Source organism: Chamaea fasciata, unplaced genomic scaffold (genome assembly GCF_029207755.1).
Source record: "Chamaea fasciata isolate MVZ Bird 193981 ecotype frontalis unplaced genomic scaffold, bChaFas1.0.hap1 SCAF_1, whole genome shotgun sequence".
Lineage (NCBI taxonomy): Eukaryota > Metazoa > Chordata > Aves > Passeriformes > Sylviidae > Chamaea > Chamaea fasciata.
In genome coordinates, this window is record NW_027094086.1 from 116,914,856 (window position 1) to 116,931,937 (window position 17,082).

Genomic DNA, 17,082 nt, shown 5'->3' on the forward strand with positions numbered 1-17,082 from the left:
GTTTATAAGGTTTAGCACATATATGCAATTTCAAGAAGGGAGTTCTTTTCCATAATCATTTGTCTCAAGCATAGAAAGCATATGCATAATTATATAATTAACAGAATATTTTTTTGTCTGAGTTTGGTTAGTGTGCGTAATAATATCATTATTAGGCCTTCTGTGCTCCTGTATTATCAGATTGTTATCTCCCTGCTCCTGTAATTCACCATCTCTGCTTTTTAGATTAATCACTTTGTTTTAATCCAAACATTTTGTTTTGGTGGTTTTGTTTGGGTTTTTTTTTTGTTTTGTTTGTTTTGGGGAGGGGTGTTGGGGTTTTTTGGGGGTTTTGGGGGGGTTTCTTTGGGTTTTTTTTTTCTTGGGTTTTTTTTTTTTTTTTTTACCATGAACAGAATGATTTGTGAACACCAAAGCAAAAGTTATTTTAGAAGATGTTAATCTTTTGTTATTTTTATTTGTTTTAGTTACTGTCATATTTGGTAATCATTTCTATAAGGTGGTATTTTAGTCCCCAATCTTGTTCCATATCATATTTGCTCTATTCTAATCAGCTCTGCATCTCTTAAATTATCTTCAATGTCCTTTTTCTCCATCATGCTGCAGGCAGCATACTGCCAGCTGAAACTCTCACATCCTTTATGATTTTTTTCTTTAGTGGCCAGTCTTGCTTACTGCTGAAGTTTAAGCTTATAGTATCAGGCTTTTCTGAAAAGGTTGAAAAAATAATACATTGATATTTTCCATTCTGCCCACAAAGTTTGAATTCAACTTGTCAACACAGTTTTCCTCCAAGTATTCAAACATATTGAGGGAAAAAAATCTTTTTAAGAGGGACTGATTGATACTCTGTATTGTTGAAAAAAGATTGGTTTCTAAACAAACAACCCACTAGCCAGTTACCCCTTGATCATATGTTACGGAAGATGTCATCAACATTTTCCCTTGTTTTTCTTAGTGAAACATGTTTCTTCGGTTTGGGGTTTTGGTTTTTATTTTTCCTTTTCAGCAGTCTCAGTAATGATCTTAGTAACCCTTTTCAAGACACACAACACAGGTACAACTTTTCATGTTTCATATATATGCCACCTCCACTTGCTCTGCTTTGAATAATAGTATTATGTAACAGTGTATTCATTTTCCAGCCTTGCCTTTCTTTGCTTCTGAGATTATAATCTATTTTATGCACTGCAGAATATGATAAATATTTCATGCATTTCGCCCTATTACCATTTTCTTTTTCCTGCGTGTCCTATATGCTCTTTGTGCTTATTTTAGTAAACATCAATGTGATTCTTTACCTTGTCTTAATGTATTCCTCTTCTTTAATAATAAGTAATATATGCCTACTGCAAGATTTTCTCTTTATAGATTTAATGATTTGCCCTGTGTTCAGAAGCCATGCTATTTTGTGGATTACAGGACTGGTTTTAGCCTTCTCACTCACCTACTTTTGCTGCTGCCTCATGTTTGTATTGTTTTTGTTGTTGTTCTGTCATCGGTTGTTTTAAAGTTGCTGCCCTAAACATTTTGGTTATATACCAGTCTATGCAACTAAAATATACCTGTCTATGCAGTAATTCATGTTTTCTTTGGTCGATGATGCAACTTTCCCTTTAGACACAGTCTATTCAAACACTGTGCATTTTATCAATAAAGAAGTTTAATTTTTCTCTTATCTCGCAGCTTGTACAAACTTGTTGCTTTCAAGTTTGGCTAGTTGGGTTACTTTCTTCCAAGGGCATGATGGGAAAAAGCCACGTCTGTCTCGCAGTTACTTATTTTGTCAATACTTTACCACCTTTTAGCTTTCACCTTTCAGGGGTGGATTTCGGTCCCGCGCTGCGGACTCGACACAGGGACAGTTCTGTGGCGTGGGCATGTGGCATCTCGCCGTCCCGAGCCCGGAGCGATGTATCGCTCTCAGCCACGGTGTGTTGCAGCTTGCTCTGGCCGCGGAGCCCACCGGAGCCGCGGTGGATGATGCCCTCCGCGGAACGGGGCCGGTTTCACCCAGCCTCGGCTGCCTTTCAGAACCGTGGCCGGTGCTTTTCTTTCACCCCTGTCGGTATCGACGGCGAGGAGAGGGAAGGAGAAACTTCTTTCCCCCACGTGGGCCGCTGGCTCCCCGGCGCGGCCCCCCGGCGCGCCCCCACCTGCGGGGCCGCCGCCGCCGCCGCCGCCGTGCACCTGCCCGGCACGGCCCGAGCAGGCTCCGCGCCGAGGGGCGGGGGCTGCGCTAGCGCGGCGCACCCGGCAGCGCCGGCAGGATATTGTTCAGCCTTCATCCCCGCCCCTCTTCCTCCTCCTTCTCCTCCTGCTGCTGGTGCCGCTGCTGTGCCCCCGTGCTCGTCCCCCCCCGGCTCGCCCCCTCCGCCGCAGGCCCCATCTGCCGGGGAGGGCGCGCCGTGGCGCGGAGCGGGGCGGCGCGGAGCGGGCATTGTGCGCGGCGCAGGCAGGGCCGCCTCACCCGCACCCAGCGAGCTGCAAATTCGTGCGCGCCCGGAAGCCGCACGCCCTCTTCCCCCGGCCCCCCCGCTCACCTACCGCCGGCGGCGGCCGCCCTCCCCCCCGGCCCGGCCCGGCCCGGCCCGGCTCGGCGCCCCCCCTCCCCGCTCCTCGCTGCGGTCCCACTTTGCCACCGCACTTCTGCCGACCCCCCTCCCCCTTCCCCGGCCTCCCCTCCCCCACGCCTCTCTCCTTCACCACCACCACCACCACCACCTCCTCCTCCTCATCCTCCTCCTCCTCTGCCACTTTCTCTCTCTCTCCCAGGACGCGTCGGATGATCCGGGGCCGCTGGGGAAGGGCTCCGGGCAGCAGCAGGGAGGCTGCGTCCTCCTCCCGTCTCTGGCTGTAAAAAAAAAAAAAAAAAAAAAAAAAAAAAAAAAAAAAAAGCCGGTGGCCTCGGTGTTATTTTGTATTAAAATGAGGAGGAGGAAGAAGAAGCAGCGGCAGCAGCGGCAGCGAGCGGTAGCGGAGAGGAGGCTGTGAGCAGGGGACGGCGGCGGCAGCAGCAGGAGGAGGAGGAGTAGTGATGAGTCAACTAATAATTTAATGGGGACAGAAACAGAGAGGGAGAGAGAGAGAGGAGGGGGGGGGGAAGAGCAGAGCGAGGCAGCTCCGTCCGGGGACACACACACATATCCATGTAACATCCAGCAACAACCACCAAACCGGCCTAAATAACAACCATACCCAGCCAGCCAGGGGAAACGAGAATTAAAAAAAAAAAAAAAAAAAAAAAAAAAAAAGAAAGAAAGAAAGAAAAAAAGACAAAATACAAAGCCTACCATTATTATTCTTTTTCAATTGGTACTGGGGGTTTTTTTTGCTGGCTTGGTTTTTGTTGTTGTTGGCTTTTTGCAACCTTTCTATTTTATATTTTTTACCCCTTCGTGCGTGTAACTCTTCTCGGAGTTCCCAGATTTTCTTCTTTTTTCTTTGCAGAAGCAGAACCAGTTTTTTGTTGTTGGTTTTCTTTTTTTTTTTTTTCCTTTTTTTTTTTTTTTTTTCCTAAGAGGATCGGGGTTTTTTAAATTATAATTTCTCCCGGTGTTGGACTCGGAGGGAGTGAAACCTCGTCACTTTTTTGTAGTGGTGGTGGTGTGCCTTGTTGTGTGTTTCCTTCCTCCCCTCTGTTCTTTTTCTCTTTCCCCTCCTCTCGCTCCCTTTCTCCCCCCCCTCACTCGCACAACAGCCCCCGGTAAATGAGAGGAGACAGGTCCTCTCTGCCTTTTTTTTTTCTCTCTTTTTTTTTTTTTTTTTCCTCTCCCCGGACCGCAAAGGCGAGATTAAAAGTGGCATTTTAGTGCCTTTTCCTGCAATTTTCTCTCCGCTTTTTTTTTTTTTTTTTTTCTTTTTATCTCCAGTAGCGATCTCTGGGGCTGAGGTTTCCGCAGAAAGTTTGGGGGCTGTTACGGTGTATATTTTTGCGGAGGGGGAGGGGAGCGGGCTCCTTCTGTGTGTGCTGCTCCTCTGGGTGCCTATTGGAGAATAATAGTGTAAGTGACAACCTAGAAGTAGACTTTCTGCTCTTCACACTGGATAGCAAAGCTGCCTTTTTTTTTTTCTTTGCTTTTTTTTTTTTTTAATAACCCCTTTCTCACTTGATCCTTCATGCATTGGTTTTATTTTTGAAAGGATAGCTAGACTTAAATCACCCTCCACCTTAATTTAAACCTGCTACTTTAAAAAAAATGTTATTATATTATTTCCTCGTTTTGAGCGTTACACTTGTCTGATCAATTTGATCTGCAGCTCTGTCTTGCGTTGCTAAACCTCGAAAACTGGCTCTCTCAAAAGATATTTAATCTGTATTTTTTTGTCCATTGCCATTTTTGCTCATGGCTACTCTGTTTCTCGGTATCTGTTTTTGCCCCTCCCCGCCTAGAGGAAAATAGCAACAAGAAAAAAAAAGAAAAAAAGAGAATATTAGGGGAAGTAGTCCTCAGGTCTGCTGCCCCCCCCCCCCCCCTCCGCCCCCCCCCCCCCCTTCAGAAACGGGGGGACCTAAAAACATCAGTCTTGAACTTCTTCCTCTTCAAGAGCTCGGGCTGCAAAGGAAACCTCCTTTGTTTTTGTTATTTATATGCTGTCAAGTTTTGAAGTGGTGAGTTTCGGGTCGGTTTTGCTAATTTCACTCAGAAAACTGCAGTGTTTCTGTTTCTAGATAAGTACTTTGCTTCTTTGTCTCTTTAAAAGGTCACAGGGAAAGCTTGGCCTGGATTGTGAGAGCCATATGGAACGGATAAGTGCGGAGCCTCTCTCAAATGTGATTATGGGTTTTTATGGGGGAGGGAGGGAAGAGGAGGGGAAAGGCATGGGGAGGGGGCTGATTCAGGAGGAGAGAAAGAAATAATATAATACCGGCAGCGTTACATCGCGACAAAAGGAGATACGGCACCGACTCTCATTCAGAAATTGCGCGGTGTGCCTGTACGTGTACGCTGGCTCCGGGAAACTGTGCCTTGAAATTGTGCTCTTCTCTCACTGATCTGTGATGAAAACTTGTAGTTGTGAAAGATGCCTAAATGCGAAACCCGGGGAAACTCCTGGCCTGGAACCGGCGGAGATGATAGGTCTTTCCTGCCACCCTCTCCCAGGGCAGGCCATGCTGGTTGTTGCTCATCACTATTCCAAACTGAGGTTTCAGTGAACTTTAGCCTTGGGCATGGAGTTTAAATGAGTAAATTAGGTGTTTTATGTGCATGTAATTTTGCTTTGTGACATAAAGCTTTTTACAAGATGACTAAGCGGTGAAAGGATGCCGATGGGTGGGTATTCTCAGGCCAAGCGAAAATGACCCATTTGGTGTTTTGGTTGCAGTCAGTGTATTAACTAAGTGGCGATCTATCACTTTTATTCACTGTACATGATGTAGTGCGATTCTGACTCATGATGACTAGATACTTTTCGTAGCAAAGAACCTTCGTGCCTTAGAGTACTTCTGAAGTTGCCAAAAGTGAGGAGGAATTTCTTGTTCGAAGCTTTTTTGTGTGTGTTTTCTTTTTCTCTTCCTCCCCCCACACCCCTTTTTTTTTCTTTTTTTTTCTTTTTTTTTGTTAATCCTCTTTTTCTTGAGATAGACCCGTATTAGAATAGCAACCCTATGTATGATATGTTGGAATTGTTAGAAACATCAGAAGATGTTAACAGTTTGAGTCTGTAATTCTTTGCTTAGGTTACACCTAGCACAGTTTAAAAAATTCTTTTTGAAAAGTGGCTAAAATAGGGATGCTTTCTGTTAATGAGACGCATGACCTAAAACAGATGGGATAAAGATCAATGGTGATCCTTAGCCTGTCACCTAACAGCATACCAAAAAAAAAAAAAAAAAAGATTGTCTGAACTTCATCTATTTGGTTGCATTCTTGAGGTTGCTTGTAAAGGTTAGAATTAATACATTGCCTCTTTCTTCACCATATCGGAAAAAAAACCAGGGTGATGTTCAAACAGGAAAAAAATTGTCCACAAAATTATCATTGGCATGTGTACTAGTGACATAGAAGTGTATATATATAAAGATTCCAAGATATTTAGGCTCTAATAACTTTGTTATGAAATGTGCAGAAAATGTATTGAATTACTAGGCAACTGAAAGAAAGTAGCAATTATCCGATTCACACCAGTCTTTCTAAATATGACTTCCCCAGTATTAGTATTTGTACTTGCTAATGTAAATACTAGTTCAAAGATTAATGTCTGTTGACCTGTCCTTAGTGATTACAATATTTATATATCTATATATAACGTAATTGTCTGTGTAGTTATACCTTTCCCTGTCAGGGAAGGGTAGGTAAAATACCTAACAATCACAACAGTATTGATTAGTGAAATCATAACCAGAAAGATGCCTTTGCTCTCAGCAGTGTTTTTTAATATAGTTGGCAAAACAGGTTCTGATGAGTGGCAAAAATCCTTAAAACTTACTCTGTTATGTTGTAGGCTTGGGAGATTTTTAGTGATTTAACTGTAATTGTTATTCATGGACAGAGGTTTCAAAAGTTTATAAAAAGAGAAGTACAAGCATGCTAATATATACCTTTTCTTAATTTGCTATTGAAATTCTGGTTTTTTGGTTTCAAATAGCTGTGTCAGCATCACCCAGGTTTTGGAGTTTTTTATATTTAAGGGCATCAAAAGTACTGTAGAAATTGTGGAGGATTTTTCCCCAGCTTTATATTTGGTGAGAAACTATTCAATTATTTATCTTAATTGAATAAACTACTCTGTTTAACACCTGAAGCTTAATATCTGAAAAATTGCATATTTTGAACCTTGCAAAAGTTGATAAACTCTGTATAATATTGGAAAGAAACTCAAAAGCAACCATCTCCTGCCACTGCTTTCTGAAGTTAAATGTCAAATTCTTTTCTAACTTTTATTTTTAAGGGGGAGAGGAATTGTAAGTGGTCAATAGTCTACATCTTTAATAAATCTGTTGCTCCTTCAACTAAAGTTTTAACAATCTCTGTATTGTTGCTCATCCATTTTATAATCAAATAGATCAAGAAATTTTTCATTAGAATCTCTCTCTCTCCACAATAAAAACATCCGCGATTAATATTAAACCTTTCTGTGACATTTGTAACAATAGCTGTATTGGAGCACACACCTTGACATCATCATCACTTATATGAGTTTTAGACTCCCTCAGTTTTAGTAGAATATCTCCAAAGATTGTTTTTTTATATTTTTTTTTCTAAGAGGTACTCTGGTTGGCTTTTAAAAAACCATTCCACTAGGTTATGATACAATCTGCTGTAAACTGGGGCATGAGGTAGTTTTTGAAGAATAAGTTTGTTTCTTTTAAAAAGGCATTTATTTCTAGTTAAAATAGTTATCTATTCTTCTTTATGAGTTTATGATACATATGTATCTGTCTCTGTACATGTGCAGGCTGTGTACGTATACATATGCGCACACGTGTACAACATATATTTTTTTTTTTTTTTGAATCATGGCAGGTGATCTTTAGAGGCGGGACTGAGTATGGATCATTTGAACGAGGCAACTCAGGGGAAAGAACATTCAGAAATGTCTAACAATGTAAGCGATCCGAAGGGTCCACCAGCCAAAATTGCGCGCTTGGAACAGAATGGGAGCCCATTAGGAAGAGGAAGACTTGGAAGTACAGGAACTAAAATGCAAGGAGTGCCTTTAAAACACTCTGGACACCTGATGAAAACTAATATTAGAAAAGGTAATACTTTTGATAATTCTGCATTAGAGAAATATGATTTATAATATTCGGGGGGAAGCATACTTTTGCAGACTACTTCATTTATATTTCAGGATTAAAATCTCCATTCTAAAATACTATATATTCCCAATTCTGATATAAATCACATTTGGGAAATCTAAGGTTCATTCTTGGGTGGAGCATCTTGGTATTCAGGGTGGAGTCTGATTTTTGTTAAGGTAAAGGCTAGCTGCTCTTATTAAAGCAAATTTTTACATTGAAATTGAAGTAATTTGTTGCATTAATTCTTTGCGTAAGCGCTGGGCTAAGAAACGCAAAAATATGTAAGAGTAAATACTGAACCCCCAAAACAAATTCTTGCCTTTCCTCCTAATGATGGTCCTAAGATTGGAAGGGCAGCAGTATTTCCATAGCAGTTGCAAGTTGGTTTAAAGGAGAGAGTGTAAATCTTTAGGTATCACATTGGAAAAGTCATTTATGATGTCAATCTTCGCAGTTTATTTTCTTAAGTACAATTCATTATTGAACAATGAACAACTTGGGTGTCATATTTTTCAGTGGCTGGTTTGCTGTAATTAGACATTTACACAAGGAAAAGGCACATTTAGAATCATTGATGTTTGTATATGGATGGCTTTTGTTTGCATAGAAAATACTTTTAATGGACAATAATAGACAAATTTTACTTACCAAAATTTGTAAGTCTTTTTGACCATGTCCTGCAGGCTTGCTAATTTAAATCAAAATATGCAGCCTCTGCTTTTCCTGGTATAATCAGTTATGTTTATAATCTAGATTTTTCTTGTATTTGCTAAGCAAAGTGCAAAATGCAACCAAGACTATTAAACGCACAAAGTTAGAAGGCAGAGGAATTTCATTGTGTCTGATGCATAACATTTATCGTACAATCATTTATTTTTTCCTCGGTTTGGCGAAAACAAAGAATATATTGATCCTGAAATGAACAGACACAGCAGTCCGTATTGTTAGATCTTTATCTATTAAAAATGGAAAAACAGCACTTCAGCAAATTCTTTGGCCTCTGCTCATGATTACCCTATTTATTGATTGTTTGCCAAGAATGTATGCATCTTAAGAAAGCCAGGGTAAGAGCATTAAAAATATAATTTATTACGGCTTTTCAAGCAGAGTGCATTAACATTGTACAGTGAAGCAGTGGGGCTGTATAAAAAGGACTTTCTGACGCCTGCAAACATATAAGTTCCATAAATTCCTAAATAGGAGATTTCAGCTGTCTCTGGTATTATGTGATATTTGCACAGCAAACTTTAATGCCAGGACAGTTTTAGACAAGGATTCTACAGACTTCACTGCTCCTTATGGCAGACGTGCTGTTTACACAGACTCGTAAACCTTCAGCAAAAGCTCTAACACTGCCTTCAGGTTTAAATCATGCTGTATTTTTAGCAGGGAGCACTGACCAATGCTCTCCCCTTTAATACTAGAAGGTTATGAAGTTGCTGCACTTGGAGGTCTTGCCAAGTTCTAGCAGGAGTGATCAGCCAGCTGAGGTTGCGCTCTCCTGTATAACATTTTTCACGTTAACAGAAGGACACTAGTGACAGTTTGCTAAAAGATTTAGTGGCTTGATTTGTAGTCAGATGATACCTGTGTCGCACTACCGGGATCTACCTCTGTTAATCTATGCTCTGCCTCAAAATTTGGCCAGGAGGCTCTCCTGTGTTGTTTAAAGTACCACATTTCCCAAAATGCTGCTACTGAGGAAACCATGTACCTGGTAAAAATGGGTGCTGATAAGCAGCAAAGTACCTGTGTATTGTGTCTGATCATAGCTTAATTTGTAGGAGCTGATAAGGGGAAAAACAAATATGCTTCAGCTGCTTTTGGATGTATCTTCACTGTTTGTTAGACTGATGCTTTGCTTACACTTTATCTTCAGGAATTGCTGGTGAAACTACTTAAGAATTTTGAGCCCTTGCTCTGAGTCAGATGGTAGTAGGTGAAACATCAATTGTGAGAGCCTGGAAGGGAGAAAAAACCCCAAAAACCAAACCACCACCTTTTTGCAGATGAATTGTGTGTTTCCACAGCTTATTTAAAACCAGTGAAGTAAAATACTGCTTTGCATGTACTGCTTTTGCTTTGGTCTTCTCTCCCTTTCTGGCCAGTCTCACTCAGATAGCAAAAAAAAAAAAAAAAAAAGCTCCTTCCTGCACTACATAAATATTGGCAAGCTTTTGCTCTTGTCTTTCAGTCTTTCATGCTGAGCCCATTGGGCAAACTGGAGTGAGTTTGTGAGCTATTCCTTGCAAGCCTGAAGGGGTTTGTTTGCCAGAGATTGGCTCTCCAGTGAACAGATGTAGTTTAAATATACGTGCTTAAGAGGTATCTTTTTTATCATGATTTCTTACTATACGTTAGAGCACAAATCAACAGACGTGGTCTTACTCTGTTGTCAAGAATAAAGCTTCCTTTTAGACTACAGCATGTCTGGTGCACTCTAGCAGGTTAGGAGGTTTCCGTAAGTCTAGAGGGCAGTGGTTATAGAGGCATTAACATTGTAGGACTAATTGGAGTTCCTGGGTGCCCTGTTAAAATAACCCTTGTCATCATTTATGCTAAAGATGATACCCCTCTGGCAGGCTGCCATAAGACAGTTCTGTACATCTCCTTTTAACCCTTCTGCTTTCTGTCATTAAGAGATCCTAACCTGTGCTGTTGGAGACAGCACAACAGGATTGGAGCTTAAAACAACGGGTCATTGTGTCATGCTTGTCCATCTGGGAGGCTGGGAGGAATTTTTATAAAATCCTGGAATCTGATTGCTGGGAGAGACTTTATCCCTAAAACAGCTTGGGTCATTTGTTACTTCTCTCTCTGTCATCAAAAGGAAGGAAAAAAAATAAAATCAAATAATTTTTTTAATAAAAGGCAAAAGCAAAGAAAAAGGGTTATTTGCTTATATTCTGTGCAGTGTATGGAAGAGTTTGCCATATGATGCTACAAAACTGGAAATTAGTAATTAACTTTCAGGCATGCCAAAATAGTGTTGTGGGATATAAAGTGTGGGAGACAACAACAACAGCAAGAACAACAAAAATAAGCCTGAACTGCAGGTACACTTCTTAAAGCGGCATTGAAATCATGATTTGTTCCTTAAAGATGCAAGTGAAAGTAGTGCTCAAGTGCACTCAGTGAATGAAGTACGAATTAGTGTTAACTTTTGCCTTGTTTCCTTGTGTACTCTTTTCAGAGTGAATATATAACACACAAGGTGATTTGTTGTTGATGTTGAAAGCAATTAGATATTTTTGGCAGGACTAAGAAAGTTTTAATGTTAACAAAAAATTATGTGGCTGGTACTAAAATGGCTTACAGTGAAGACATCTGCAGTATGTATTTAGGTTCTCATGCTGCCTGCTACTCACAACAAATCAGGCAGGACAGAGAGAATCAACTTCTCTTCAGTCAACCTTGTTATTTCTATAGAAGGTAATTCTTTAAATCTGTGTCTGATCAAGGGAGATAAATTTGCATTTCTGCCTTTCAGGGAGATGTATGTTTTGTAGAACTTTCTCTTTTTTGGGGAGGGTGAGGGGAAAGGACTCGGGGAATATGTTGATCAAATATTTGTGATGATTCTTGATGCCTCCTCTGCCTGTTCGTACAGGTTTTATTTACATAACTCTGTATAGACCCACCTACTCTACTATAACTCAAGTTTAATATGTTAAATTTATTTTTTTAATAGGAAGTATGCTTCCAGTTTTCTGTGTAGTGGAACATTATGAAAATGCGATTGAGTACGATTCTAAGGAGGAGCATGCAGAATTTGTGTTGGTGAGGAAGGATATGCTTTTCAACCAGCTGATTGAAATGGCATTGCTATCTCTTGGATATTCTCACAGCTCTGCTGCTCAAGCAAAAGGTAAATAAGATTATGAAATTGTACAATGAATTGTGTTTGTTTGTGGGGTCTTGGGGGAGGGGCAGGATTTCTTTCAGGAATGTAATGCAGGTTTTACTTCTTAAACTTCTTGCAGATTCTGCGTCCGTATTTTTTTTCCTTGTGTTTTTATTTAGTTAGTGCACATTGTGCTTGTGGGGAATGTGGAGGTAAATTCTTTTTTTTCTTTTTTTTTTTTTAAGAAGAAAAAAGACTTCAACTGAATCATTAGTATGCTTATTGACCTTAATAATCTGCTCCACTGAGGATCCACAAGGAAGTGTAAAGCATATTTGAGCAGATGGACTGTTGAGAGTCAACTTGCATTTATGACTGAATATCCAGCTCTGATTCTTTTATTTTGTTCCTGATGGTTTTATAGACTGCAAAGTAATTTTTTTTTGTATTCAATTCTTGCACTGAAAAATCCTTTCTAATTTATTAAGAGGAATGCTAACTATTATATCATGTCCTATTGAATTCAGGGGAACTTAGGAAAATATACTTCTATACATATTTAAAAAATCTCTACTGTAATGCATTTGTGTAATTTCATAATATAGATAAGGCCTATCCTTGGTGGTGTGTGGGTGGGGGGTTTTGGAAAGGGGGGATGTTCTTTTGTTTTGCTGGATTTAAGAGGTTAGAAACAAATGTGGTGATCTTGTTAAAATCAGGCATTTCTTTTGCTCCTAGGAATTAGGTAAATCACTTTTTTTCAATTTTTTTCTACCCTTCTTGCCCACTGCCCCTCCCCTCTGAAAATTACAATCCTGCAGGGCTTATCCAGGTCGGGAAGTGGAATCCAGTTCCACTCTCCTATGTGACAGATGCCCCTGATGCTACAGTAGCAGACATGCTGCAAGATGTGTATCATGTGGTCACACTGAAAATCCAGTTACACAGGTAAGTCATATACCAGTTCTGGGAGGTGAACTGTTACTTGTCTGCCCTTAACTGTTAATATTGCTTGCACTTAATTCCCACTACTGCTTTGTGCTCAAAGTACCAAAGCTTGCCTAAATTCCTTTTTAGTTACTCTAATTCGCCTTTAACTTACAGTATGCTATTGCAGAAAACTTTTATAGCTTTGATACATAGATTTTCTTTGGATATCTCATTAAAACTATATTGCATTTTAGTCAATTAAATGATGCATTACAAGAAGGCATTTTACATAAAGTTTACTTAAGAGAAAAATATTTTTGCATATCATGAACAGTACCATCTGTGTGCATTTTGTAAAAGAATGACTTGCTCACACTTATTGTTTCTGTCTAGGTTCTTAAATTTCATGGCAACAAAAAAGAAAAAATGGTTTATATATTAATGCTTTTCATGATCAGTCGTGAGAAAGCATTACACCTTAAATTGTTTTACCAAGCGCATCAGAGCAGGAAGGTAGAAGTAACATGAAAAAATAGTCGCCACATGCAGCTGATGTATAATTCATGCATCAATACAGCAGATGTGTTGTATAAAGTAATTAACTAATCGGAACAATCAGGAGACCGAGAGCAATCTCCAGATGCATCTGCTTGATGCGCAAAATGAAATCTGTCTGTCTTAAAGGAATGTTCTGCAGCAGGATGCAATCTTGTAATAATCCCTTTTCTAATCTGTGTTTCAAATAGTTGCCCTAAACTAGAAGACTTGCCTCCTGAACAATGGTCTCACACAACAGTAAGAAATGCTCTGAAGGACTTACTGAAGGATATGAACCAGAGTTCATTGGCCAAGGAATGTCCCCTTTCGCAGGTACTTAGCATAACATGTAATAAATAATAAAGCACTATAGGCAACACTGATGTGAGATTTGAGATTTCTACAGACTGCAGCAAGTAGTACCGGTGGAGAGGATCTGCCAAAAATGCAAATGCATTTGACCACTTCATGATCTTTATAAATATGCCTGATTCATTTTGAACATAGTCTTAGAGCGTTTCCCATGGGGAGTTGTGAAAGGTTGTTTACACCACACTAAAATCATCTCACAGCAAACTGGATTTTAACTGGTTTTTGTCTGCAGTCTTTGAACTGCTTTGATGCAACTACTTTTTTCAAGCACATGTGTTCAAGATGTTAAAAGGCTCTTTACTTACTGCTGTCAAAAGTACTATTGAATCTGAATGCTTGTTAGATAACCTACAGTAGTTTTAAATGCTAATTCATAAACTGAGACAGTCTTTGGCATGCTATATGAGAAGGAAATAAAGAATAAAGCTCTTTGGGTGATATGTTGTTGTTGCAAAGAACCAAAGGAAAATCAGTCATTTATTAATTCTAATCAAAATATACCTAAACAAAAATGAAACCTCAATTTATGCATCGCTAAATATTGAACCGATGCATTCCTCAAGCCTTAGTCGTATTGTTCTATTTTTGCCATTCTTTTTGTTCTTCTCTTGTCAAATTACTGCAAAAGCACAACTCATTTTTCTGTGCAGTATGGTGTCCAATGATGCTGTAGTGGGAACACAGTATTTTTTTTACCTTTTAAATTTTAAAATGTATTTCATTGTGGCGCAGTGGAGACGAATTCAGTATACAAATAAATGATACTAGTTGTGGCAGGGAGGTAAAAAGAGAAATTAAGGAAGTGAAGCTATTTTTATGGGGATTTTATTTCTCTTGCTTAGAATACTGGAGTCTTTGTCTCTGAAAGACTTCAGTTAATCTACAGGAGACTACTCTCCCCCTCTGTCTAATTTTCGTGAAGAGATTAGCAGACTTGTTTCCCATCACTTTTTTTTCCCCTACGGTTAGATTGTTTTCAGTGATGTGGCTCCAATATAGGAAGTTTTGAAGTGGAAATAATCAAAATTATCTTCACTGGTTGCAAACCATTCCAGTAATATGTCTACAAAGTTATCTTGTATGTACCTACTGTAAAAGCATGTGAGCTTTTGCATTGCTGGCTTATGGAGGCTGCAGATAACTCAGGATTTTTCTCCATTTTAATCTAATAGTACTACTTTTTACTTGATACTGATGGAAAGCAAATAATTTCTATTGAGATGGAATATCTCATTTCTATTTGGACATTGTGTTTCATAAAGGAGTTTCTGTCTATATGTATATATAAGGCAGAAAAAAGCTTTTAGAAGGAATGCTTTACTAAAGAAAATATAGTGGTACTAGAGACAATTCAATAATTCCATTCTTCTGAAAAACATTCTTTCAAACTATACTGAATTTTTATGTAATAACTTTAATGGATAAAAAACCATCTTGCTTAACAGCAGCACTTCAAGTTAATGCTTGAGATGACTAAAACTCCAAACTACAGAGCTCTGATTTGGGACTGTTTGTTTACTGGTTTTTATTCCTTTATTTGTAAAAGAATATACTTAAAGCCATGAGCTTCCTTCTGTTGTTAAAAGTGTGCTTATTACTTTTGCCATCTCTATCAGTGCTGCCATAGTTGGTTTGCAAGAATTTAAACAGCTTCTGCTTATCTTTTTCCTTTAAAAACTAAATTGTATTAAGCTTAAAGTACATTTATTTATTCTTAACTTTTGGAAAAACAAGCTTTTACAGTAGTTGATCTAGAACCCATCAGTCAAAGTCTTCCTTTTTCCCTCTGTGAGCTTGAGGGAAGATGAGTTGATCTGACAGTGTCCTTTTCACATGAGTAAATTGATCTGAATACTTCCTGAATTTGCCTTACTTCTAACTCCTGGTACATCATTCGTATGGAAAGGGCCCTGATTTAAGAGTTCCAGTGTTTTATTTAAGGTATTAAAGTTTTTGAATTGCCCTGCCATGGCATGGTCCTGCAGCAGAGGTGAAAAGAGCAAGGCAGAGGTCAGGAGACAGTGTTTCCTCAGGGGATCCGTCAAAGTGCCAGCATAGGAGATTCTTCTGAGAGCAGAGAAGGGCTCTCTCCTGGTATGTTCTTCCATGGGTATAGGTAGTGCCATGTAAAGTGCTTCATCATAAATGCAAACTAATGCGGTGACACTGTACCATAACTTATTAACACTGTTATGGATATAATTTATTAACCACAGAAAAATGACTCAAAGTGGAAATGAGAGTAGTTATTGTTTTCTGTCACTGTCATTAGCAATACTCTGTTTTGTGTCGGTATGGAAGGACTTGCTTTAAAGTAATTAAGCCGCTGTGCTCCATGCGTGGCATCTCTGAAGCCCCATTTTCGCTTAGAGTTTACTGTATTTTCTGAAGCAATCTTGCATTTTGTATATTAAAAAATTGCTCATATTCATTCAGAGTACTGACATTCTATGTCCTGAAAAAACCTGAAAACAAGCAAGGCAACTATTTTATAGTGCAGATATACTTAATAACTTGAAAATATGTGAACAAAACTTTGAAAACCAGACTGTTTCAATTACGGAGTCTTGAAAACTTAACGGCATTATTTGCGTAAAGGTACAAACTCTTCATGCCTTTCTTGATAAAATCCCACTGTGACTCTTGCTCTTATTAGGAGAGCTGAATACATGGTCCTTTTTGAAGCCGCTGTAATTGTCACTCTGTGACTGTGTAGCCACCCCTGAAGGTCAGTTTTATTGCTCAGTATATGAGCCCCCATCATGGGGAATCCCTGTCAACATGACTTGGAGTGCTTAGGACAGACCAGAGCAAACGCACGCCTCTGAATTGCTGTGGAATTGCAAACAGCCGTTCAGACATTTAGCCTCAAATTTTTGGTATCAGGCAGTCAAGGTAAAAGGACACTTCAAATTTTGCATGGAAAACCCAAACCTGTTCTGAATTAGGCGCTAAAGTGCGTATTTTTATGCTTTACATCAGGTTTGCAGATTTTATTGCTAGAGACTGGCAGCATGTGCAGATGCCGACTGAAAGACTTTTTGCGTTTGATACGCACAGCTTGCTTCATTTCTATTTCCTCTCCAGACCTCTTTTGATGGGGAAGGTAACTTGGAATTTAATCTAGGACTCAATTTTGGGCCATCTTGTGCATTCCATTAAATTGGTCTATCTCACGAGTGGCCTAGATCTCATTTCCCTCCTGTTTTGGCTCTTCAGTCTCCAAAGGGTTGTAAAGAAATTGTTCTACCATCAATTCTTATTTCCAAACCTTTGCACAGAAGCTCTACTCTGCTTCAGTCTTCTGGGATCTGCTCTAAAGTGATCAGGCAGGCAGGCAGCTCTGTTGCATTTACTTATTTAATGTTAGTCCTTCAATGTTTCGCCTTAGTCTTAGCATTTTCATACTTCAGTTTCACAGTTTTACTCTGTTTTGATTTTTGCAGAAGTTTCTTGTTACTTCTACAGTTAATAACTGAAATATTTCAGGCTGTATTTATTCTGATATCAATAAGGTGTTTTTTCCTCTTTTGCTCCTATTGAATTACTGCATCTTTCTCTGTTTCTCTGTGTATTTATATATATATATATAAGTATGATATATCTATATCTATAGTTCAATCAACTTTTGTGAGGAAGAGGAGGAGAGCAA

The 17,082-nt window shown here is 39.3% G+C and overlaps 1 protein-coding gene across 5 annotated transcripts in view; it reads left to right on the forward strand.

Annotated features, from left to right (window-relative positions):
* The window catches only part of SATB1 (SATB homeobox 1), a 92,474-nt gene that overhangs the window by 14,536 nt on the left and 60,856 nt on the right, over positions 1–17,082 (forward strand). For 2 of the 5 annotated variants that reach the window (XM_066194735.1, XM_066194769.1), the window contains exons 1-5: positions 3,354–4,612; positions 7,470–7,705; positions 11,439–11,615; positions 12,413–12,539; positions 13,268–13,391. In XM_066194735.1, the coding sequence (XP_066050832.1) occupies positions 7,495–7,705; positions 11,439–11,615; positions 12,413–12,539; positions 13,268–13,391 (639 nt within the window). In that variant the 5' untranslated portion in view covers positions 3,354–4,612; positions 7,470–7,494. Of the gene's footprint in view, positions 1–3,353; positions 4,775–7,469; positions 7,706–11,438; positions 11,616–12,412; positions 12,540–13,267; positions 13,392–17,082 lie in introns of those variants that run through there. The other 3 variants (XM_066194751.1, XM_066194744.1, XM_066194760.1) reach the window with 3 other exon arrangements.